General features: G+C 42.2%; 2 protein-coding genes, 1 non-coding gene and 2 pseudogenes across 3 annotated transcripts in view; 1 reads left to right on the forward strand and 4 right to left on the reverse strand.

Moving 5' to 3' along the window:
• The window catches only part of LOC134751799 (protein enabled), a 168,415-nt gene that overhangs the window by 141,767 nt on the left and 1,243 nt on the right, over positions 1–25,405 (forward strand). The window lies entirely within an intron of this gene.
• LOC134751796 (mitogen-activated protein kinase kinase kinase kinase 5) overlaps positions 1–25,405 on the reverse strand; it is a 49,436-nt gene that overhangs the window by 1,633 nt on the left and 22,398 nt on the right. Inside the window, exons 2-20 of the mRNA XM_063687286.1 lie at positions 23,102–23,305; positions 22,301–22,407; positions 21,950–22,088; positions 21,238–21,501; positions 20,702–20,806; positions 20,249–20,401; positions 16,752–16,890; positions 16,244–16,361; positions 14,746–14,784; positions 9,989–10,839; positions 9,012–9,142; positions 8,685–8,766; positions 7,748–7,870; positions 6,876–7,010; positions 6,136–6,260; positions 5,398–5,530; positions 3,469–3,584; positions 1,983–2,118; positions 1,006–1,132 (exon numbers count right to left, since the gene is read on the reverse strand). Coding sequence (XP_063543356.1) covers positions 1,006–1,132; positions 1,983–2,118; positions 3,469–3,584; positions 5,398–5,530; positions 6,136–6,260; positions 6,876–7,010; positions 7,748–7,870; positions 8,685–8,766; positions 9,012–9,142; positions 9,989–10,839; positions 14,746–14,784; positions 16,244–16,361; positions 16,752–16,890; positions 20,249–20,401; positions 20,702–20,806; positions 21,238–21,501; positions 21,950–22,088; positions 22,301–22,407; positions 23,102–23,305 — 3,227 coding nt within the window. The remainder of the gene's footprint in view (positions 1–1,005; positions 1,133–1,982; positions 2,119–3,468; positions 3,585–5,397; positions 5,531–6,135; positions 6,261–6,875; positions 7,011–7,747; positions 7,871–8,684; positions 8,767–9,011; positions 9,143–9,988; positions 10,840–14,745; positions 14,785–16,243; positions 16,362–16,751; positions 16,891–20,248; positions 20,402–20,701; positions 20,807–21,237; positions 21,502–21,949; positions 22,089–22,300; positions 22,408–23,101; positions 23,306–25,405) is intronic.
• On the reverse strand, positions 1,247–1,416 carry LOC134751925 (U2 spliceosomal RNA; annotated as a pseudogene).
• LOC134751927 (U2 spliceosomal RNA) lies at positions 1,453–1,571 on the reverse strand (annotated as a pseudogene).
• On the reverse strand, positions 9,403–9,564 carry LOC134751928 (U1 spliceosomal RNA). The gene has a single exon (XR_010128725.1). It is a non-coding gene; the product is annotated as a U1 spliceosomal RNA (small nuclear RNA).

The raw sequence follows: 25,405 nt of genomic DNA on the forward strand, positions 1-25,405 counted from the left end.
GATCGTCCTTATGGCACGCAACAATGTGGTGGTACCTTTTGCTTGAAAACGACACATATTTATTTATACGAACGGGTCTACCGCGATTTAATTTAATTGTTTTAACCTTAAATTCCGACGTTTTAGCTGAGATGCACCAGCTGTGGTCACGGAAACGATGAAATTAAAGCGCGGTAGACCCGTTCGTATAATTAAATAAGAACAAACAGGGTTTTAACTGAATTTCAAAACAAAAAATCTTTTAGGAATCGGGCTGATTTTTATTTTTATGGTCGATTTTTTACATTGCATTTGAATAAGATTTGATTGGTTTGAAGAGCAACCCATTTGAGTCGTGAAGGCAAAATATCAAATTTGTATGGTGGAGGTTTTCGTAACTCATACGAAGTTTTTGTAAGTCATATGTTGACAGCGCTAATTAATATTGTACAGAATAGGGAACTCCGTTCGCGAAATTTTATCGAACTAAAAAAAATTGGAAAAAAATAAAGTTTGGTCTGTTTAGAAGAATAAAGCTATTTAACGACAATTAGGTCCATGCATGATTTTTTTTTTAATTTTTGTAATCATAATTTATATCGTTTGAACACCGGAAAAAATAAAAATACTTTTGTAAACCTTCACATTATTTTTAAACACTCATAATTTTTGGCGCGAATTCGACAGAGCGTGATGACGTCACACGTTGGACGGTCCAACTGACGTTTGCTACTAATGACACTTATGTGAACTTATCTGTCGAACGCGTGACGTCACGTGACGTTTCGCTCACTGGCTTTTCGCGGACAAATTTTTGTACTTTTTATTTATTATTTTAAGGAATTAAATGATAACTTTAATAACGGAAATGCATTTGTAAAATGATATAACGGTAACAAACATCAGAATAAAAAATATTTCGTTCAAATCTTCATGCATGCGGCTATTTATGAAATCATTTTTCCTGAGAAAAGAAAGTCGCATCTATATCTATGTATATGCAGTATGGTATGGTATGTGACTCACTTGTCGCTCCCCCTCAGCCGGTAGGCGCGGCTCTCGTCGGTGATCTCCTGCGTGACGTCGGCGTGCCGCAGCGAGCGGCCCTGCACGCCGTGCCGGTGGAACGCCAGCACCGAGTCGGCCAGGCACACTGAACAAACGTACAATACAATACAAACGTTCATTGTAATTTAAAAAAAAATCTTGAAACTTGGAACTTAATCCTTAAAATTTAATTCCAGTCAATAAAGCATATTTTCAAGTAAATTTGTGGGCCAATCCCGGCGGCACTGCAATGCCGGGCCGACCCGTGACGGGAGTGGAGCGAGCCCCGAACATCCCGTCGGTTTACAAAAAACAGTTTAATATACTGGTCCCTCAGTGAGGGAACTTTCAGATAGAAATAAAATGAAATGTATTCATTTGTCAGAATATGGTACATTGATGTGATCTTAAGTTAATGCAAGTTCCAATAGTTCGATCATATTCTACCGTGAAGTCGGTGTACAAATATTTTTACTTATATCTATAAAGCTGAAAAGAACAGATACTACTTCACTTTGATCTTAGCCAAAAGGCCGAGAAGCGATAACACGACAAAATTGTTCGAAAAGGGTCATTGAATCAGGAAAAATCTTTACACCGCGATGTACGATTTCCACTGGAGTAGCGCAGCGACATCTAGCGGCAATTTGGGTAAACCACTTACACTGGCGCGCCCAATCAATTATGCACCTTAAGGTATAGAAATAAGGTATAAAATCAAAAGCACTATCCGCGAGCTTATTCGTAACGTTTATTAGTACAATGCAAAAGGCAGGTATTGATGAAAGAATTCTTAACTCAGGGGTATACTTGTCTTACATTTTACACCTCCTGCAATCAATAACTTTTCAGTACAGGTAAAGTTATTTAATTTCATTTCGTTTTCTTTTTGCTTCATTTATGGTATTTAAAACTGATTTTTTGACCTTATGAAGAAGAATAAATGATGTACTCACATATGCTATCAATATTGAAGTCGAACTCTATCCTCGGCAGCAGTTTATTTTTGCGTTTCTCGTCCTCCCGTCGCGTGTCCAACGCGGGCGGCAACACGGGAATTATGTCAACCACGTTCTCGTGACACACCAACACCTACAACGTAACGGTATTAAGATTATTGACCACTTTAGTGGTTTGCTGTAAGACTTTGTCTGTATCTTTACTAATCTTTAGGTATTTGAAGGAACGGATCCAAGCAGTTTTCTATTTGGTTGGTTAGCTGATAAATGTTTCAAGTACCCGAAAATGTAATAACACATTGTTTACATTTATTTAACTACCTAAAGATACAGACTGTAGATAAAGGAAAATAACTAAACCAAATCATTGCATTGCAATATTCAAGGGTCACGTTATGATAAATAAATAATAATAATAAATAATTTCTTTATTCAGACACGGCGTTCCAAATTTGTTAGTTGGTTACTTAAAAGGTAGGTTATTTATTTATTTAACCTTTATTGCACAAAATATATACAACAATGTACAAATGGCGTACTTAATGCCAAATGGCATTCTCTACCAGTCAACCATAGGGCCAAACAGAGACACAAAATTGGTGCAAGGAGAGAAAGAAAGAAAAAACAATGAATTAGAATGAGTTATGTGTAAGTTTAAAATTTTCATGTTTTCTAAAATAGGTATAATAGAGTGACATACTATAAATGAATAGGTATGTCTATAAAATAGTGCAAGAATTTTTCTTCTTTAATGTTAGATGGCGCTAGTGGTCACCAGTCACCCCACACAAAGTGACCCAATAAAACTATCCGTGAGTTCCTGTATTTAGCTCTGTAGATTTAAAAAGTTAAATATATCTATTACAGCTGCTGCAAGAAGTATAGGGGGCAGCACTTTCAACTCTAAACATCCGATTTATACAACGTGCAGAGGTCCTATAGTATAATATGTTTTAAGCAAGGGCCTGACACTCTTTAATAGAGAAAGATAGTCTTATTGCGATTGCGATTCCTATAAGAGGAAAGAGAAAATAGTGCCATGCCTTGTCCTTATAACCGACCGGGTGGCATCATAGGTAGGAGGCGATGGCGAAATACCGAAATTTATAAGAGTTAAAGAGAAAAAATCCTATGCTGCCCAAAGTTTTATATGAATATTGTTTCTCTTACCCCCGTTCGCTCGGTGGCGCATCTATAACTACTTGTATTATACTATGTCACAGACCACGTATTCTAAAGACATAGCATAGTCCCGCTACCTCCTCTGCCACGCATACGGTACCTTTACTCGATAAATTTTCGAATTTCGAATAACGCCACCAATCATACTTCAGTCGGCGGACCAATCACGGCACGGGACTCGCTCACCTCGTCCCCCGCACCCCTGTATTTCTGGCAGCATCGGTTTCATGAAATAATTGCTCTATACGAGTTCTTTAGAAATAGGTGGTCTGTGTACTATGGTTTTAAGTAATATATTAACCGTGTCCTTGTCAATCTGGTGTACGGCCCGCAGAGTGTGCAAGCGCTCCCCGCGCGGCACCACCGTGTTGCTGCCGCCGCATATGTTCAGCTCGTCCGAGTGGAACCAGGTTGCACCTGCGCCATACAAGACAAATGTTAGTATTCATCAGAGGATATAGGATAGAGCAGTACTGCCATAATAAATTTTGTAGCCACAGTAAATTCACTGCCATCTATCGACACACGATTAAAACTGAATATAAAAATATCAAAAAATGTATTTATATGATAAATGTTTTATTTTTATTTGCATTAATTATTTTTATATTATTTTGACTCATGTTCTTTCACTGATAACGCCATCTATCCGAGAGTAGGCCAAAGGTAGTGGCGCCATCTGATCGAGAATCAAATTTTCTTGATTTTCAAGGCACTCTTTTTCCTTACACTGTATCCATCTATTACGGAGTTATATCTATCTTTGGTATTCATGTATTTGTCCTCCTCCTCCTCCATGTGTAATGGAGATGAAGTTATTTGAACAGACCAGGTCCAAATTAAGATAGCCCCCCATAATCAGTTATTTTTTTATTTTTTTAGGAAACAAACAGTCACATACAGATAAGTTTAAACTTGCAGATATACAATAAGACCTAGTTCCATTAATTATAACATACTGATATTGATAACAAGTAGAAACAGGGCTTGTTTGGCACTGCCTATAAATAGGAAGATACACAGAAGTAACAATTGGATACACAACTAATAAAATACCTAAGTATCAAACATGCTTACAAACATACATACGTTACATAAGACTATAGAACAATTACATTTTTTTTTTCTTTTTTTTTTAAAGCAAAGTGAGTAGCATTACAGTGCTATGGAAAAAGTAAGCTCCGCAGACCACTACTATATTTACCGAAAGACAATGAGATGATGATGATTTATAAAATTAACATTGTAATCATGACAGGCTCGTCTAAAAAAAGTATTTTTGGCGAAATTAGATCTACAAAAATCGATATGGAATGTTTGGGGGTGGCGCGAGGGAATACAACGAGGCAATTTAAAGACAATTTTTTCAAGAAGAGTGGAAGAATCAGTAAGGCCATTTAAGAGTTTATACAGAAAATCTGATAGTAATCAAATCGGCTTCACAGTTTGGCAGAACATTAAGTTTTACATTAAAAAAAAAATCGTGCACGTTCTTGCTAGTCTAAACCTCGCTTAAGAGTTAAAATGTGGTATTTTCTATAAAAAGGGACCTTATTGTCGATGGCGCTTACGCCATTATAAACGATGCTCTGATATAAATACAATGCCGCGCGACGCTGTGCGTCGTAAGCTACATCGACAATAAGGTCCCTTTTCATAGAAAATGCCCCAAATGTTGGTTTGGTATGCGAATAGGCTAGAGTAACACCATCTATTGATAGCTATAGCGTGATTTTAAATTTAACAATTGACAGACGCTGCAAACTACAAAAAGTAAAATTAAAAATGGTGTCTTAACACCTCAACTCCCACATTTAAGTCTTAAGAATTAAATTTCGATTATTTTTGCTGACCCAATCGAGGGGTTAATTCAAACATTAACGGCGTTATTCATAAACGCGTTACTGAATTATTTTAAACCGGGTCACTCACATATTATTAAGTCGAATAGCTCGACATGTTTCGGTCCAATTTACGAGGACCGTCTTCACGGAGCAACGTCACGTTTTCACTGGTCGAGGGCGTGAGTGACCTGGTTTAAAATAATTTAATATGGTTGAGTCTCACTAGTTTTATAGCTAAAATGCGTTACTGGTCTGAATCAGCTATGAATCGTTTGCGTTTACCTGTCATTTTGACTTATGTATTTGTAAGAAAGTGATAAAACATAATGTAACTAAATCAGGCCCGTATAGTTTTATGTTTTATGAGTAAGGGGGTAAGTGCGTACCTGAGTTAATGTTGAGCAAGCACAGCCGCAGCGGGCGACGCACGGCGCCCACGCACACCAGCGGGTACTCCAGCTCGGGCGCGATGATCAGCTCGAACACCAGCAGAGGGGTCGGAAGCACGCACTCTATGTTCTGGAAACATAATTATACAACATACTCGTATAATTAATGTTTTTGTTGCTTCGTATAAAAAATACATAACGTAAAAATTTCATTTTTGGTACGCCGACTGTATTTTTCGGCATCTATATATGTATTTATTTTTAATTAGCTCCATGCATGAATTTATTTTTATTTTTGGATTCATAATTTATATCGTTGGAACACCGGAAATGATAAAAATACTTTTGTAAACCTTAACATTACTTTATTAAAAAATATTTAAAATGTTGAAAATTTTTGAGCGGTTGAAACGCTCATAATTTTTGGCGCGAATTCGACAGAGCGTGATGACGTCACACGTTGGGCGGCCCGACTGACGTTTGCTACTAATGACACTAATCTGTCGAACGCGTGACGTCACGTGGCGTTTCGAGCGTTTCGCTCACTAGCTTTTCGCGGGCAAATTTTTGTACTTTTTATTTATAATTTTAAGTAATTAAATGGTAATTTAAAAACGGAAATGCATTTGTAACATGATATAACGGTAACAAACATCCGAATAAAACATATTTCGTTCAAATATAAACTTCATGCATAAGGCTAATTGTGTGTTTCTTATTCTTAAGTTGCAATACCTTGAGGAGCATGAACTTGTGCAGTGGGTCGTACCACTGCATCAAGAAGAGGCCATGGGGCGTGGCGCCGCACAGGTACTTGTAGCCGTTGTACGGGTTCCGGGCCACCGCGCAACGGATGCAACCTGGAACATACAACCCTTTGTAACAACTAACCCTAGTATCTCAATTATTATTAATAATGGCTTTTTTCTACTCGTAGACCGTGATGGTTGAATTAAGATTTCGTATATCAAATTGTAATTGGGTACTTTTCATGTACGAGCTCCCAACTCAACTATAATATTCATTTCGATACGGTTTAGTCAACTATAATGAAATTGACCAATCACAGCTCGCCAAAATCGAGAAAGACTGTCTAAAAATTTAATTTAGCGCGGAGAACGTACCAGGGCCTCATGAGTTACGAGGTGTCGTTGACCAGCCCGCCGGGCCCCGGCGGCCGGGCGCGTACGAGAGTGAGAGTATCGCGGTTGCTCGCGTATCTTAGCTGTATATATTGGTTTGTTTATCTATATGATTCTACTAATTTAAAGTATTATTTTTGTTGATTCGTAGAAAAAGTATTGTATATAATAGTGATATTATCAAGCTTTTCAATCTCGTACCTGACTTAGGCCACTCAGCAAGCTTCGTTGCCTAAACACGGTACTCTGCTGAAAAGCTCTCCATTATATCACGATTGTTCAACGGATTAGGGTCTGAGGCCTAAAAATCATTTGAGAAAATTCATACTATACCTCTAGTGTCTGGGACTCTAGTGGTGAGCGAGAATCGTCGTGGAAGGAGACGTGGCGGTAATACTCGCAGCGACTTGTTCCCGCGCGCACCTATCAAAGCTAATAGCTCGTGCCGGTACAAAGATGGCGTTTTGCCTGTAATTAAAAATGTATAACACAATATTAGAGATTATAAGGCGCATTCCTAGCTGTAATGTTGTCAATACGGGGTGTTTATTTGTGTAATTTTCTATAAAAAGGGACCTTATTGTCGAAGGCGCTTACGCCATTATTAACGATGCTCCGATATAATATAATGCCGCGTGACGCTGTGTGGCGTAAGCGCCATCGACAATAAGGTCCCTTTTCATATAAATGCCCCATTTAGTCACCTGCAATAATTTACGGGCTAAATATTTAGGTCATACTGAGCAACTTTTACTATGGGACCAACCTCGAAATCGACAAATGCATGGATGGCTTTTGTACATAACCGTAAGTTGACCCCTAGGAAACTATTGATACTGGATAAAAATGGAATCGATTGGCATAAAAAAAGTTGTAATTTTCATACAAACTGTATGGGAAAAGTTTTCCTCGATTTATGTATTTCGTTTGGCCCATACAAGCTTTTGACCTTGGATAGGAATAGGATCGATTGGCATCAAAAAAAACTTTGTCAAAAATGAAATTTTTCTCGCACCCCGTATGTTTTTTTCCAAAATCTGTAAACTAGCTTCATTAATTTGAAATTGACGGAAGATTTTCTAAGACCATTTTCGCGTAGCAGCACGGGATCTGGTAGCTGCCCTCACTGAGCCGCTAAGAAAATCAATCCTGTATACGGTTTTTTTTTAAAGTAATCTTTAATCATAGTAAAAGTAATGCATTACCTGACAGTGACATGAGCACATCCTGTATGACGTGTAACCATATCGTTCGCCGCGGACACAGCTGGTCCATGGCGGTTTCGTGAAGTTCGTTCAGGTTGAGTGTGTATATGCCCTCCTCCGCACCTGAAAACCGAAAAACAGTTTCAAGTAATGTAAGTAATATTGTAATTAGTATAGATTGTTTGTTTGTAAATAGTAGTTTAGGAAAGGGGTCATCCATTAATTACATCACACGTTTAGGGGGGAGGGGGGAGAGGTCAAGAAAATGTGACATGTTGTGACAAGGGGGAGGGGGGAGTCACTTTATTTAAATTATTTTATTCGCTGAACAGTTAAATAACAAGTTTTTTTAACGATAACCGTTTTGACTAGTTTAATTTTCTTTCCTAATCTGTTTTGGGGTATAAAATTACTAATATTTCTTTTGTCAAAAATATTTTGATAAGATATTAATAGTACTTAATTTGATTTGTCGAGTTCATTGAAAAAATGTGACGTCACACCAGGGGGGAGGGGTTTGCCAATGTGATCAAGTGTGACAAGGAGGGGGGGGGGGGGGAGGGGTCAGAAAACCTCGAAATTCGTGTAACGTAATTAATGGATGAGCCTAAATAGGTATTAAATGTTTGTAAATAGTATAGCTTAGCTTAGTATGTATTAGTTCAATAAACACGGAAGAGCGGTGCCTCCCAATACAGGCAAAAATATTGCTTACCGGGAGACACCATCCCTCAAATTATATGGACTAAAACAGTTATAAAGGAATAGAATTCCTGTTTAGTTTAGGGTGGCCAGTTATTAGCCGGTGGCCAGTAAATGACGATTTACCCTGCTAATACGTAAAATTCAAGTTCAAGAAACAAATAATTTAGAACGAATTAAAAGTTTAAAAGTTATAAATAGCGACGCGCCGATAATATTGAGCTAGTACACTCACCAATGAGTATATGCTGGTCTCTGGTGTCCGGGTTGATCCACGACGCAGTACAGTTTATCCTCAGCGGACACCCGTTGAACACCTGCAATACAAAATTTGTACGTTATCTCTTATCTCCTAGTTAAAGAGGTGTGCAACACTAGGTATTTACAATACCTAAAAAAATATTTACCCTCCCATAGAAAATGGACCCGCCAAAATGTATGAAACAGCCAAATTTTTTTTGCGATTTCGAGATTGGTCCCATAGTAAAAGTTGCTCAGTATAATCCCAAAACCTCCCCGGCAACTGGAACGCACATATTTTTTAGTGACCGTGTATATATACCTTGGAGAAGCAGGCGCCCATGTGCACCTTGGGCGTGGGCGGGAGGCCGTTGGGCGCGGGGCGGGGGCGGGGCGGGGTGTGCGCGCGGCGGGGGCGCGCGCGCCGCGGCGGCACCGGCGGGGTGTCCAGCGCTGCAATACGAGGGTGGACCACGATTACGGTATTTGTCAGTTAGTTTTTAGGGTTCCGTACCCTAAGGGTAAAAAACGGGACCCTATTACTAAGACCACTGTCCATCACCAGGCTGTATCTCATGAACCGTGAATCGTGATAGCTAGACAGTTGAAATTTTCACACATGTATTTCTGTTGCCTCACTGCAGTATAATATCACATAATGAAGTCTATTCAAAACCAATATCAAAATATACAAGATTTAAAATTGTCTACGAGGGGGACAGCGCGTACGCAGTCCCCACTACCAAAAATAACACGTCCGAGTTATCCGCATTAGGGATAATCGCAAGGGTCAACCCGACCGCAGTGCAATGGGAGGGTCTCGCCCTGGGGGAACCACCTGAGTGATCACGGTGTCCCCTACGCCAGGTAAGTATGACTACACTTCTGTATGGCGAGGGGGTCATTGAATCGGGAAAAATCTTAACACCGCGAAGTAGGAATCGACACGGACGGTACAGCGCCATCTAGCGATGAATTCGGTAACTAAAATAGTATGGCGATTAGCGAGCAGATTCAATGCTATTTAAAATGAGCATAAAAAACACGTGTAAACAACCCAGCAATTTTTGTACTACATATAAGTAATATTTAACCTCTTAGTAAAATGTTCTTACTGTTCAGCATGATATCTATACCCCCCACGCAAAAAGAGGAGTGTTATAACTTTGACTGCAAGAGAGCCGATAGCTCAACAAGAGAACCGATGTGAATGAGTTTCTTTTTTTCATTTGAAAGCCAAACAAACCAGCTGATGTGGTGAAAAATAAATTATTAACCTAAAATAAGTAAAAAGTTTACCTTTCGTCTCCACTTTGGCTTTATCCCTCTGGCTGTCGGACAAACTCCTCTGCCTCTGGCTATATTTATCCTCTTCCGGCGCTTCCTGTTTCACATCCCCCTCCGCCATCTTGAATATCTCGTCTACAGATGACGTCTTCCTCTTAGTGTTTTCCAACTCACACTGACAAAACTGACTTAGATCTATACCGACTGTAGATTCCGAATTATGCCTGTTATGTCTCTTTCTATGTTCATGCGTGTCATTCGTCATACTTATATCGATTTTTCGACATAAATCGTCGTCTGAAGTTGACCCGTTTTCGACTTTATCCGCTATTTGGAGTCTATTAGCTATCTGTAGCGCTTTAAAGTTAGATATTGATATCTTCTGCTTCTTACAAGTATCACAGTAAACTATACCAGAGTCAGAATTCTGATTCGAGCAATTTCTGTAATAGCTTAATATGTCGGCGTTGGAGTTACAGGCGTCGCAAGAGCATTTAGAAGCGACGGATCTCTGTAAATCGCTCAAAGTGTTATTGTCTCTAGGTTCCGGTTTAGGGCATAGACCACATTCGCAGTTAGAGTTTCTAATTTGTGGTGATTCTACTATGGATTCGCTGCCGGGTTGATCTGCGAACATTATATCAGTTTCTCCCATTCGTCTACATAATGGATCGTCTATAGATACTCTAGAAGCGTTTATAGGAGTTTGGTAGTTGGAAGCTAGATTCTGGTATATGTTTGTAGTAGAATTGTTTAAGAAGTTTTGTTTTAGCTGGATACATTGAGAGAGATGTTGATCGTGTACTGACAGGCCGGCCGCTTGCGACATGGCTGCGGTGTCCGCTGTCATCGGTAGTGTTGCCCTATGAAAATAAGAAAATTACCATGTTGGTAGAATTTTATAGTAAATTAAGAACGCTAATTTCGTACATAAATCTGCCATTTCCTAACTCGATCGCATGCGCGAAATAACAGATGTAGTGCCATCGTATTCTCTCGGAAACGTTCGTGTTAGTCATGCTACTTCAGTCAACGTCAGTACTTTTTAGGGTTCCGTACCTCAAAAGGAAATAACGGAACCCTTATCTGTCTGTCCGTCTGTCACAGCCTATTTTGTCCGAAACTACTGGACCAATTGGTACACATATATAAGTTTGTAGCCCAAAGACTGACATCTAAAGTAAACAAATGTATTTTAAACATGGGAGCCACTTTTGGGGGGTTAACGAGAAAATTAAAAAATAAAGTTTTTCAATCTATAATATCGTGTCACATATCAAATGAAAGAGTTCATTGTGAGAATTTCAAATATGTTTTTTTTAATAATTTTAGGATAAACAGTTTAAAAGATATTTATTGTACTCAGACTGACTTACGAGTAAAATAGCATAACACGTTCCTGCGTTACCGTGAAAATACGATGGCAAAGGATTATTTACTACATTTGTATATTCCTGTCCCGCCGATGACGCTGGCGCTCAATGCACAAGTGCGAGTGGGACAGCAAATAATTATGCATGCGCGATGGAGATAAGAACCGGGTCTATGTACGAAATTGTTCGTGGTCAGCGTCCTTACTTTAGCTTTTAAGCTTGGGGTAGCAGTGCGGTTAATTTTAAGCTTGGGGTTGTGCTGTTAGACACAATTTATTCAACAAGCAATTAATTTATTTATTGGTGTTAAATAACAAGTGGTGCTGGTGGTTGACAAAACTGGTTTTAAAATGGTGATAATTTTGAAAAAATGGACGACATTGGATTTTTGGGTAAAAGATTTTTTTATACATTCTGAGATTTAGTGCTTAACTTTTATTTGACAATACGTCTAAGCAAGCACTAAAAAATAATGCTAAATAAAAAAACAGATTTTTATTTAAAAAAAAACTGTTGTGTAAAAAAAAGGCGCTTTTTGTCTATTTATATTCTATTGCTAGATTTATGTCGAGGTACTTATTTATTTCTACAATTTATAAATTAAAAAAAAAAACAATTTCAACAAATAAGTTATTATTTATGACTAAATACAAATCATGTAACAAATGCTCTAAAACTACATACATAAAATCCTTATAAGTTATAACACATAAATCGTATATGTAACAATATTAAAAATATTATACCATAGCTGTCCGGAAAGTACTAATTTATGCCAGTGTTCTACCAGTAAGGCGATGCACACACTGACGTTGCGATCTGCCGCAGTCAGCGGAGCGACATTTAAAAAGCAAGCAACCCCCGCGTTACCCCGCGAGTTCTGGGCCCCACTTCTCGAACAATATTAGGCTAATATTATTAGTGTGTTGTCATGGAAACCCATACGGTTTGACAGTTTGTGGACTAACAATATTAACCTAATAGGGGATATAACTGCAATGTTCTGCCACCAGAGTGCAGGACTAGCCTTTTTAGTAAACCATAGAGTAACTTATACATACCTTTAACAGGTTTTTGACAAGTTTTCAGAGATAATAAAATCTGACATTTATGCATCAAGGCAGTTTGCTTGCAGAGGACCTGCCGGGAAACCAGGGACCGGCCCGCTATCCCTTATCGGGGTTTTATAAGGGTATTGCATAAGGCTTAACTCACCATACCCTTTGCCAGACGAAACCCTTTGTTTTGGTTTTAAAAGCCCTTATATAAAGCTACCACATTTGAGTAATCGGTAGCCCAAATACCCTTACAAAACCCTTATCATCCGCTCACCAACACCTTGCATATTGCTTATAAGGGTTAGCCTTATAAAGGGCTTCCCTTTTAGCATATAAGCGTGCTAATTTAAGTCGTCTACCTCGTTCATAAAGCACACATTTGACTAGGCACGTATTTTCTTTCCTTTTCATACACTAGCGTAGATATATACTAATTCTGTCTCTTTCACGCAAAGGGAAACCTTTATAAAAAGCGCTTAAAGATAAGGGTAACCCTTATTAAGGGCTAGCCTTATTTTTGGTTAGCTCTTCGGTAAGGGTTAGTCAAAGGTAAGGGTATGAATGGGCTTGCAGTTCAATAGGGAAAGTCTTTCAATGTGTTAGCCGTGTATAAGTGTCGCCCATTGAAAGGGTTTTATCGCGGAAAGGGTTGTCCGGTCCCTGCGGGAAACGCGAATCCGAAATTTCGCTATCTGCCTCTTTATCGCTCGAATATGCAAGAGTAACAGAGATGTTAGAAAACGAAAGTTTGATTTTCTTGTTTCGCGATAGACCCTCTGATTATGGTAGTGGCGCCACCTACGCAGAGTTTCGTGTAATATGCCCTATACCGTTCGAGTAATGGGCCCCAGATGATGATGTAACTCACGTATGTACATGCATACATGTTAAACCTGCTGCTATGCTCCCCTTGGCAGATTACGGAGTCAGTGTGTGATTCGCCTAAGCGTCACTAAGCCGGTTCAAGTAGTACAGACAATAAAAAAAAAAAACAATTAATTAGGTACCACAAAAGTGATACTGATTAGTATACATTTTTCTTGGTTTTATTTTTTGTATTCCAAGGAACTATTAAGTATCATCAATTTATGCCAACAAGCCAAAATTGGGGTCCCTTTGTTTGACATAATAATTGATAGTCATAATATAATAATTGTCAGATTATCATCAGTCATAATTCTGAAACCGTTAACTTTTCAGGTTTTTCGTAAAGTTATCCTATAGATAGGTTAGGTTAGGTTTGTTTTATGACAATCCTGAAAAGTTACGCGTTTCTGAGAAAAACCAAATTATGACTAACGAAAATGTGGATAAACAATACATTATGACTTAAAACTTTATGGGAAACAATAGAGACCCGCCAAAATTACATCAAACAGTATAAATTGTAGTTAAAGTTATAATTTTAAAATAAAATGATTATTTTCAAAAGAATACAACTTATTTTGTGCAAAATAAAACAAAAAATGAGTACAACAATGTCACGCCGTAAATATTAACAGTATTAAAATCCAAAAGCATTAAATAACAGCGGCCAGCAAAAACGTAGTAACTCCAAAAAAAAACTGAAATATCGTTAATATTGGTATTTAAAAACCAGTCACTCCAGAAATATTTGTCTAATTTCCTACTAGCAAGAGTCGTGGGTAGTACTCCAGATGACATTTCATGAGTAACCAGTTTTAAATGTGTCCAACACGTTAAGAGTTTCACGGGTAGTTTATAATAGGGAGTATTACTGCAATGTTCTCCCGACAGAGAGCAGCACTATCACATATTGTAAACCATAGAGTAACTTATACATACTATGCCTTAAACAGTTTTTTGAGAAGTTTTCATTATGACATTGATGCATCAAGGCGGTTTACAGACGCCTACCGCGAAACTCGAAAATCGAAATTTCGTTATCTGCCTCTTTATCGCTCGAATATACGAGCGTGATAGAGAGGCAGAATAACGAAATTTCGATTTTCGTACTTCGCGGTAGAGCCTCAGTATGTTCGCGGATAGAAAGCCGCAAGCGATTCCATGATACTCCCCTAACGGTAAAGAGGGTGACGCTGCAGGGGATGTTAGTGGGTATTCTCCTACCCTCCCTCTGGCTAACAGAGGATGTACGGGAGGAGCGAGTCCCACATACCACCCCCCAACGGGCTTCCCCAGCCCGGGGGTGAGATGCGTAAATGCATTAACCCCTGCGTCAAAAAAAGGGCCTCAGTATGTGGTAGTGCGGCGCCCCCTGCGCAGTTTTGCATAATATCCCCCATGGAGATGTTTCCGAACAGCTATACACTACACATACACACATACATGCGTAACATGCGGGTGTCCGGTTTACCTGAGCATTAATTCTTCGTCTATATATTGCAAGAGGCTCCTAAAACAAACGAGACGACATACAGAGTGTGCACACGCGCGCGAATATACCTAGGTTGGATATGGCCTGAAGTTTGCCGCGAAAATTGATAAAAAAGAACTAGAAAACTTGACTGAAAGATTTTTTTCAAACCTTTTTAGGGTTCCGTGTCTAAAGGGTAAAAATGGGACCCTATTACTAAGACTTCGCTGTCTGTCTGTCCGTCTGACAGTTAAAAATTTTAACAGATGATGTATTTCTGTTGCTGCTATAACAACAAATACTCAGAATAAAATAAATATTTAAGTGGGGCTCCCATACAACAAACGCGATTTTTTTTGCCGTTTTTTGCCTAATGGTACGGAAACCTTCGTGCGCGAGTCCGACTTGCACTTGACCGGTTTTTTTTATTTGGGCTGTGCGCTAGAGCACTCTTTCGAATTTCGCTGAGGGTCATGGCTGTGAGTGGGAGGTATCCTGATTGGTCCTCCCGGAACACTGATTTTTTTATCATACCTCTAAATATAGCTTCTATTATATAGTAACAGTCATCTAAGAAAAAAAAACAATAATTTTGCATAGACGTCGCCAAGGGTTGGCCCCCTCCCCTTTAAGATTAAAAAAATCTAGTAGCCAAACGAATGCTCTCGGCTGGAGATACAATTCATAAATTGGTATAATACATATTGATTTATTTACATGAAAATCACCGATTTAGTTTTAATCTGCATTTAAAGTCAGAAAATTTATTACAGAATAAAACTTAGTAATAATAGATTGAATAGCATACATGCATGGAATAATAAATATATTTTGATTCTAGGCAGGCCTTTGCCAAGGCCTAATTTTTCGGTATCCGTTACCAAAAAGTTAACTCTATATTGAAAGTATCTTAACAGTAAAATCTGTTTAAGAAAGAACGTAGTTTATTGTAGTCACTATACCATGCAACTACAATGGAAAAATGTAGTAACTAACAGGGAAAGAGCAGAACTTCAGACCATATAAAAACAAAAAAACAGTAAAAGAACATTTTTCAACTGCAAAATCTTCAAAACTTACTGTTCACTCTTATCACACTTCAAATCTTACCTCACTCAAATTTCATATTTCACAATAATGTACATAAAATAGATAACGAAAAGCCAAACGGAAATCGAGACAAATCATGCACGTATAGACGAAAACACATTTTTAAAACATTGTATATCTACTTATAGTGCATATATGACACTCGAAACTAAAAACCCTGATACACACATTGAAAAATCATCAAAACACGCTTCAAAATTTTGTTAGAAATAACCGCAACAAATGTTAACAAAAAATAAAGTTTTTTTAAATATACCTCAGACTCATTCTCATAATATCATCACCCGTGATCACCCGACACCACTTGCTATAACATAATAACGAAATTTAAGTAAATAAATAAATAAGAATAATGAAGCTGGAAATTGTTAATTTGTGGTTTACTCACTTTTCGCTGTTGGGCATGGTGTCGTTGGCCATTTCTGAAGTTAGGGGGTTGTGTTTCGGGCAGGTCATGAGAGATTTCACGCTCCAATCCTCGCTCGGCTGTCTGTGGTGCACTGAAACTGTTATAGAAGGTATTACTGCAATGTTCTGCCACCAGAGTGCAGCACAAGCCTGTTTAGTAAACCATAGAGTAACTTATACATACTGTATCTTTAACAGGTTTTTGATAAAATATGACATTGATGCATCAAGGCAGTTTGTTTACAGAGGACCTACCGGGAAACGCGATTCCGAAATTTCGCTATCTGCCTCTTTATCGCTCAAATATGCAAGAATGACAAAGATGTTACATAACAAAATTTAGATTTTTTTGTTTCGCGACAGACCCTCAGATTGTGGTAGTGGCGCCCCCTACGCAGTTTCGCGTAATATTCCCTATTGTACGTGTTTAGGAAAGTATGATGGGATTGATGGAATATTGACGACCGGTCTGGCCTAGTTCGCCTCACCTCGTTTGACGGTATCCGCTCGTTCCGGCTCGTCAGTAAAGTTGTGCAGGCGGGCCCTAGCCGCCCCGTGACCTAGGTCTTCATCAGCGTCTAGATCTATGATGGGAGAGTCATCGTAACCCGCTCGACGGGCCGCCCGCTCTTCTTCCATACGGACCTGAAAAGGGATACAAAACTATTTTATTTGAAGAAATTGTCGTTGCTCGTTGGCAAACCCCGAATTTGGACTTTAGTCAAAGACCAAGTCTGTGCACCGTAGGTTAGAACTGGGAAATATATCAGTTGTCACATAGAATTGATAATCATAATCTTTATTGTCTGTAAGAAATGACAACAAAATGGCGGCTCAAATGTTAATACCCTTTGTACAGACAGCTTTCTTGTACCAAGAAACACTCAACATCAGCCATCGTCGACCAAACGAACGGTAACATGACGCAACTTCGAAATATGTTTGCCGGATGTTTCATTTGACCGAACGCGTTTTTTTTTTTAAACCGTCAATTTTCCCAACTTTTGAAAAAGGCATCCTGTAGAAGCCAGAGTTGGTTAAGTTAGATTGGCGACCCTTCTAAAACTACAAGTTTTTAGAAAAATAAATAATAAATAAATAAATATTATAGGACATTCTTACACAGATTGAGTAAGTCCCACGGTAAGCCCAAGGAGGCTTGTGTTATGGGCACTCAGACAACGATATATAAAAACGCGTTGAGTCTAATTAACATTTCCCGGGGTTTTAATAATCGGCTTTAAAGTTTTCGGGCGTGCACTAGAGGCCAAGTCGAGCGGAAAAGCATTGTAGGAAATGTTTTGGACAGTGCGTTGTCCATGAATTGCTATTGCTTTCTCAACCGCTATCAGAAGGTGCCGAGAAAATATTTGAAGTTAGATCAGAGGGTTAGTTACACACGTAAAGTCTCCTATGAGGCCGGCATCGTCACCACGAGTGTACGGAAGCCTCTATAAATATTAAAAAAAAAAAAGTTTTCGGAGATGAGACAGGTAAGCCAGATGAACAAGTAATACTAGACACTGACACGTCCACTGGAGAGGTCCCTGGTGGGCACCACGTGGTCTGTCAGTAGAGACCGGGGCCGTGCCCGCGCGGTGCCCGGGGCCTGCTGTACACAATACTCACACGTCCACTGGAGAGGTCCCTGGTGGGCACCACGTGGTCTGTCAGTAGAGACCGGGGCCGTGCCCGCGCGGTGCCCGGGGCCTGCTGTACACAATACTCACACGTCCACTGGAGAGGTCCCTGGTGGGCACCACGTGGTCTGTCAGTAGAGACCGGGGCCGTGCCCGCGCGGTGCCCGGGGCCTGCTGTACACAATACTCACACGTCCACTGGAGAGGTCCCTGGTGGGCACCACGTGGTCTGTCAGTAGAGACCGGGGCCGTGCCCGCGCGGTGCCCGGGGCCTGCTGTACACAATACTCACACGTCCACTGGAGAGGTCCCTGGTGGGCACCACGTGGTCTGTCAGTAGAGACCGGGGCCGTGCCCGCGCGGTGCCCGGGGCCTGCTGTACACAATACTCACACGTCCACTGGAGAGGTCCCTGGTGGGCACCACGTGGTCTGTCAGTAGAGACCGGGGCCGTGCCCGCGCGGTGCCCGGGGCCTGCTGTACACAATACTCACACGTCCACTGGAGAGGTCCCTGGTGGGCACCACGTGGTCTGTCAGTAGAGACCGGGGCCGTGCCCGCGCGGTGCCCGGGGCCTGCTGTACACAATACTCACACGTCCACTGGAGAGGTCCCTGGTGGGCACCACGTGGTCTGTCAGTAGAGACCGGGGCCGTGCCCGCGCGGTGCCCGGGGCCTGCTGTACACAATACTCACACGTCCACTGGAGAGGTCCCTGGTGGGCACCACGTGGTCTGTCAGTAGAGACCGGGGCCGTGCCCGCGCGGTGCCCGGGGCCTGCTGTACACAATACTCACACGTCCACTGGAGAGGTCCCTGGTGGGCACCACGTGGTCTGTCAGTAGAGACCGGGGCCGTGCCCGCGCGGTGCCCGGGGCCTGCTGTACACAATACTCACACGTCCACTGGAGAGGTCCCTGGTGGGCACCACGTGGTCTGTCAGTAGAGACCGGGGCCGTGCCCGCGCGGTGCCCGGGGCCTGCTGTACACAATACTCACACGTCCACTGGAGAGGTCCCTGGTGGGCACCACGTGGTCTGTCAGTAGAGACCGGGGCCGTGCCCGCGCGGTGCCCGGGGCCTGCTGTACACAATACTCACACGTCCACTGGAGAGGTCCCTGGTGGGCACCACGTGGTCTGTCAGTAGAGACCGGGGCCGTGCCCGCGCGGTGCCCGGGGCCTGCTGTACACAATACTCACACGTCCACTGGAGAGGTCCCTGGTGGGCACCACGTGGTCTGTCAGTAGAGACCGGGGCCGTGCCCGCGCGGTGCCCGGGGCCTGCTGTACACAATACTCACACGTCCACTGGAGAGGTCCCTGGTGGGCACCACGTGGTCTGTCAGTAGAGACCGGGGCCGTGCCCGCGCGGTGCCCGGGGCCTGCTGTACACAATACTCACACGTCCACTGGAGAGGTCCCTGGTGGGCACCACGTGGTCTGTCAGTAGAGACCGGGGCCGTGCCCGCGCGGTGCCCGGGGCCTGCTGTACACAATACTCACACGTCCACTGGAGAGGTCCCTGGTGGGCACCACGTGGTCTGTCAGTAGAGACCGGGGCCGTGCCCGCGCGGTGCCCGGGGCCTGCTGTACACAATACTCACACGTCCACTGGAGAGGTCCCTGGTGGGCACCACGTGGTCTGTCAGTAGAGACCGGGGCCGTGCCCGCGCGGTGCCCGGGGCCTGCTGTACACAATACTCACACGTCCACTGGAGAGGTCCCTGGTGGGCACCACGTGGTCTGTCAGTAGAGACCGGGGCCGTGCCCGCGCGGTGCCCGGGGCCTGCTGTACACAATACTCACACGTCCACTGGAGAGGTCCCTGGTGGGCACCACGTGGTCTGTCAGTAGAGACCGGGGCCGTGCCCGCGCGGTGCCCGGGGCCTGCTGTACACAATACTCACACGTCCACTGGAGAGGTCCCTGGTGGGCACCACGTGGTCTGTCAGTAGAGACCGGGGCCGTGCCCGCGCGGTGCCCGGGGCCTGCTGTACACAATACTCACACGTCCACTGGAGAGGTCCCTGGTGGGCACCACGTGGTCTGTCAGTAGAGACCGGGGCCGTGCCCGCGCGGTGCCCGGGGCCTGCTGTACACAATACTCACACGTCCACTGGAGAGGTCCCTGGTGGGCACCACGTGGTCTGTCAGTAGAGACCGGGGCCGTGCCCGCGCGGTGCCCGGGGCCTGCTGTACACAATACTCACACGTCCACTGGAGAGGTCCCTGGTGGGCACCACGTGGTCTGTCAGTAGAGACCGGGGCCGTGCCCGCGCGGTGCCCGGGGCCTGCTGTACACAATACTCACACGTCCACTGGAGAGGTCCCTGGTGGGCACCACGTGGTCTGTCAGTAGAGACCGGGGCCGTGCCCGCGCGGCGCCGGGGGACTGCTCGAGCACGCGCCGCCCCACACCCACCCCCGCCCCCGCACCCACCCCCGCCCCGCGCCCGGTGTGTTTTGAGGCGATACGCTGCGGCACGTTCGATACACCCTGTACACAATACCACACTTCCGTTAGTTCAATATACGGATGAAAACTTGGAAAACGATTTAGGAGACAACATAAACATACATAAACAATATATAGTGAATTGAGTCCAAATGATTACTGTGGATTTCGATGAAATTAAAGATGAGACTCATGTTTAGGTTCGTCGCTTTTATAATAAGTGTCTATAAATAAATTATCATAGAACAAGTAGAATAAAACCAAACGAAACAACTGGATATCTGAGCTAATATAGTATATAATATAATTATATGTACATTAGAATAAAGTAAATAAACGTACCCCATCATCATCCATTTCCGAGTTACACACGCTGGGCGGGTTGGAGTACTTCTGTAACAACTCTATAGCGAGCCGCTTGTTCATGTCTTGCTGGAAGAACGCGTGCTGTGGACAAGATAATAGCAATTAAAATCTCTGTATCATGTCGAATCCTCCTGTCTGAGGGACGTGACCCATCATACTTGGTTATGTTATGTTTAATAGGTTTCCCGCTGGTCCAACTGTGAGTGGGTTAAGTATCAGCTGAAGAAAACCAACTTGATAAACGCACAGGAAATTTGGACGCAACTATAAAGTTATGTAAAATCCCATTGTGATACTAAACCATCTGGAGTCTGTGCGGAAAGAGAACAGTCGTATTCCACGACTCTTTCCATACAGACTCTAGCCAGTCTAACCTATATGGTCAGGGATCAAAAAAACAGATAAAAATATCAGTGTCTGAACAATAGGACATTTAAAGTTGTGTTTTTCACTCTCGTGCAATTACACTGTTTCACGTAATTTTTTACGTTTTATTTTAAATGAGTACCTACTTGAAGTAATTTCTCAGCTGTCGGCCTTTTCTTCGGATTTTTAGTAAGCGCCAACTTAAGGAAAGCGTGGAACAGTTGCGACCACCGCTCCCGTTCCTTCAGCTGCGGTGGCTTGAAGCCAGACTTAGACATCAAGAAGAGGACCCTCATGGGGTGCAGCTCAAACATGGGAGGCTGGAGTTCTGCGAGTTCTATGGCGGTGATACCGCAGGCCCAGATATCACAAAGCTGATTGTAGCCGCCTTTTCTTTCTACTGCTGCCACCTGGAAAACGAAAAGAAATTATATTTGGAGAGGACTTTTGTGCGCTGTTGAATTCTGGCATTTTGTGCTGAAAAAAGGTATAGCTCTGACAAAATATTAATCGAAATGAGTGTTTGTTGAGATAGATAAATAGATAGACAGATACACTGTTTAGAAAAACTAAGATCAGAACACCTAGCGTGGTACGGGCATATGATGCGGAGGAATGAGAGCCATGTGACGCGAAAGGTAATTAATGTGGAAGGTAAAACCAAGGAAAAGCTGGATGGACTGTGTGAGAGATGAGATGAAAAGAAAGCGGATGAATAACGAACAACAGAGAGGGTATGGAGGAAAAAGATATGCTGCGCCGATCCCCAAGTGCTGGAAAAAGGTCAAGCGAATGATGATGACTATTAGGTATTTGAAACAAATTGTCAGTTAACAGTCTGGACTAGGATTATCATACCTCCGGCGCCATCCAATATGGCGTCCCGATGAAGGACTTGCGCTTGTTGATTGTGGCTGTAATTTGAGCTGAAACCCCGAAATCCGCCAGCTTGACATCCCCGCACTCCGTCAGTAAGATGTTTGCGCCTTTTATATCCCTGTAAAGTACAAAAACATTGTTTATATTTAGCTGTGAGACCAGGTCCTAGATTGACCACGCTGATATTTATTAGCTGGATAACTTCACCGTAGGGACATTGCTGGTTCAACAAGTTTACAACCAGGTTTCGTCGGGAAATTGTTATTGTCAGGTGAAATTTGTTAAGTTGGTGAAATAGGCGTCAAGTGTAGCTATAGCTGAAGAGCTCACCGATGCATCTTGCCCATGCTATGCAGATAGGAGAGCCCCATTAATGTCTCTCGACACATGTAGGCTATCTGCAGCTCGGTCAGCGGGCCCGTTACGTGGTAGATGTCCTGGAATATTAGAAATAAATAAAATTATGGACGATTCTGAGGCACGCGACAGAGAGATGAGCATAGTCGTCGTAGATAGTCGCAGCGAGTTAGAGGGACAGAGATAGAGTCATGTTAGACACAGCTTAGTCTCTTATGAACTGCACATACCTTGAATGTCCTCTCGCAGATGGGGCACATCGGCGGCGACTTCTTGCAGTTGGCCTTGATTCAGAAAACACTGATCTTTTAGGACGGTTTCAGAATAGCGTTTTATACGCGTCTATAAGCTCGTACCAAATGTAGCGCGCGTGTAAGCGCGTAACGCCGAAACGACCGTAAACGAGCAGAAAATAACGCTAGTCTGAAACCGCCCTTAGCCACACTCGACCATCATCTGTAGGGCTTTGTCAAGTGGCTAGAAGTGGAAAGCATGAGAAACCTTGACATGAAACTGACCTGCAAGCTTCCTCCCCCAGCAGTACTCCATAGGAGATCCACAGTTTGTCCCTCCTGAGGTATCCGTAAGTAGGCCACTATGTTGGGGTGTCTGCAGTCCTCCATGAGGATCTCTTGTAGACCACTAACCTGCAAGCTCCCCCCTCCACAGTACTCCATGGAGATCCACAGCTTGTCCCTCCTGAGGTAGTCGTAAGTAGGCCACTATGTTGGGATGTCTGCAGTCCTCCATGAGGATCTCTTGTAGACCACTAACCTGCAAGCTCCCCCCTCCACAGTACTCCATAGAGATCCACAGCTTGTCCCTCCTGAGGTACGAGCCGTAGTAGGCCACTATGTTGGGATGCCTGCAGTCCTTCATCATCAGGATCTCCTGCTGGATGATGGCGAAGTCATCGCCCGGCTCGAGCTTGATCACCTTGATGGCGGCAAGCTCCCCGTTCCCGTTGAGACGTTTCGCCTGGAACGAAGAAAAATCTCTTTAACATCATCATCATCACATTTCTTTCATCCAAATGCAGAATGTACGGTTATACAGTCAAGGATTTTATTTCTATGCCACTTTGTACAGTCAAGTTCAGAAACACCTTTACAAGCCAACATTGCAAGAATATATTTACACGCCTCTATGACATTAGCGATAACGTCGTGTAAACATATTTTTGTAAAGATTTTTGTGACTTCGACTAACTATTTATTAATCTGTGCTTCGACCGTACCTTGCCACCGAAACAGTCAATATGAAGGCCATTTGGAGTCTCAAGTTATTGTCACTATGCCTATTTGTCTGTCTGTCTGTTACCTCTTCACGCTGAACCTAATTAGTTGAATTTTGCATGTATAGTTTGAGTCCCGGGGAAGGACATAGGGTAGTTTTTAACCCAGAAGTCATCGTTTAAGGGTGTGAAAGGGGGTGAACAATATTTCTCGTAACGAACGAACAAAATATTTCACGAATGACCTAAGTCTGTACGTTCGGAACACAATATTTATACGTAGCACAAGCAAAACAAAAGAAAGCATCTAGAATTCAAAGCAAACATTGTTTGGGGCCGACTACAGACAGACTGCCTCTCATAGACTTTGCATTGTAATGTGAAGTATTTATATTCCATGCCCCATACATTGGGGGCAGAGAGAAAGTTCATAGTATCATTATTTACAAATATTATATTTTATTTAAGTTTTCTACTTGCCAGATTTCATCAAGTAGTTTGATCTGATATATGTTTACGGACTAACAGTTGCACAGTTATTTTTGTGTGCAAGTTACGACAAAATATAACTGTGTACTGCGTGTGTGTGTGTGTGTGTGTGTGTGTGTGTGTGTGTGTGTGTGTGTGTATGTGTGTGTGATGAAATTTGCGCCTGGCTCGCGGTCCATACAGTTTTTCAGCGTTTTAAGTCTACGGTAATTTTACTAAGCACATCCATTGTGACAGGAAAAACTCCTATACCCGCAAACTTTTACAAAATTCGCGTTTGTACGGGACAACGGTAGATGATTTCGTGGAATACTCGTCGTAAAATGAGTATGTATATGCTCTATCTAATGGCAGGATCTGTATTCTGTAAGGCCGACACATTGTTCCGAGTTCCAATAGGAAGCAATTTTGTTTAATAGCAACCCGATAGGAACCTGTGATAACTAGTAATGTGAAAATTGCCGAAACAACCTAGAGTTAATGAGAAACTTATTGTTATAGCAACCTCGATATTGTGTAGGTATAGGTACAGTCGCCATCATATATATCGGAACGGCCATGGTGCTCTCAAATGTTTGAACACACGATAAGTATTTCATTGTCACCAATGTCACCGAACTTACATGTTTGCAAATTTTCAGCTTCATTGGAAACCGGGAAGTCTCAAATTTAACTTGCAAGATTTGATTACAGACAGACAGATTAAGATATTGAGGTGTAAACTGTATTTAATGTATGTTTATAAATAAATAATCTGAATCTGAATCTGAGACAGGGTGAAACTAAATAAAAGCTTGCAAATATGCCATTTTACCATTAAATCCGCCATTATAAAGCACGTATTCCGTTCTCTTGGGCAGTGTCGGACGAGTTGAGAGGTCCCCGACCCGATACTAATTAGGCGAGCACCAAACTCGCCGCGCCTAACAGTAAACTTTACTAAGCATAGGTGAGCCTTATGTGTGTGCAGTAAGGCTCATGATATGTCAGATTGTGATGTTGATGCGCAGCAAGTTATACTCGTAGTTATGATGACATGTTGTTTTAGGCAAAGAGTTTTAAAATCTGCTCAATATTGCATTGATATATTTGATATGATTTTTTTATTATCTATTAATTACATGTATATCTAAAAGTATATGGAAAACTTAAACCACATGCAAGTCATTCAAGGTATACCCGGGGTAAGACCGGACTATTTTTCTACGTAACGTTGAATTACATTATTTACAAGCCACCAAACCGAAAAACCTTCTTTGATTAAGATCGGATTAATAGCTAATTCCAACTAGAGCAAGGAGAATAAGTTACATACGTTGAAAGCATCCGGTCTTTTTCATAAAAATTAACTCTTC

Source organism: Cydia strobilella, chromosome 23 (assembly GCF_947568885.1).
Source record: "Cydia strobilella chromosome 23, ilCydStro3.1, whole genome shotgun sequence".
NCBI classification, from domain to species: domain Eukaryota; kingdom Metazoa; phylum Arthropoda; class Insecta; order Lepidoptera; family Tortricidae; genus Cydia; species Cydia strobilella.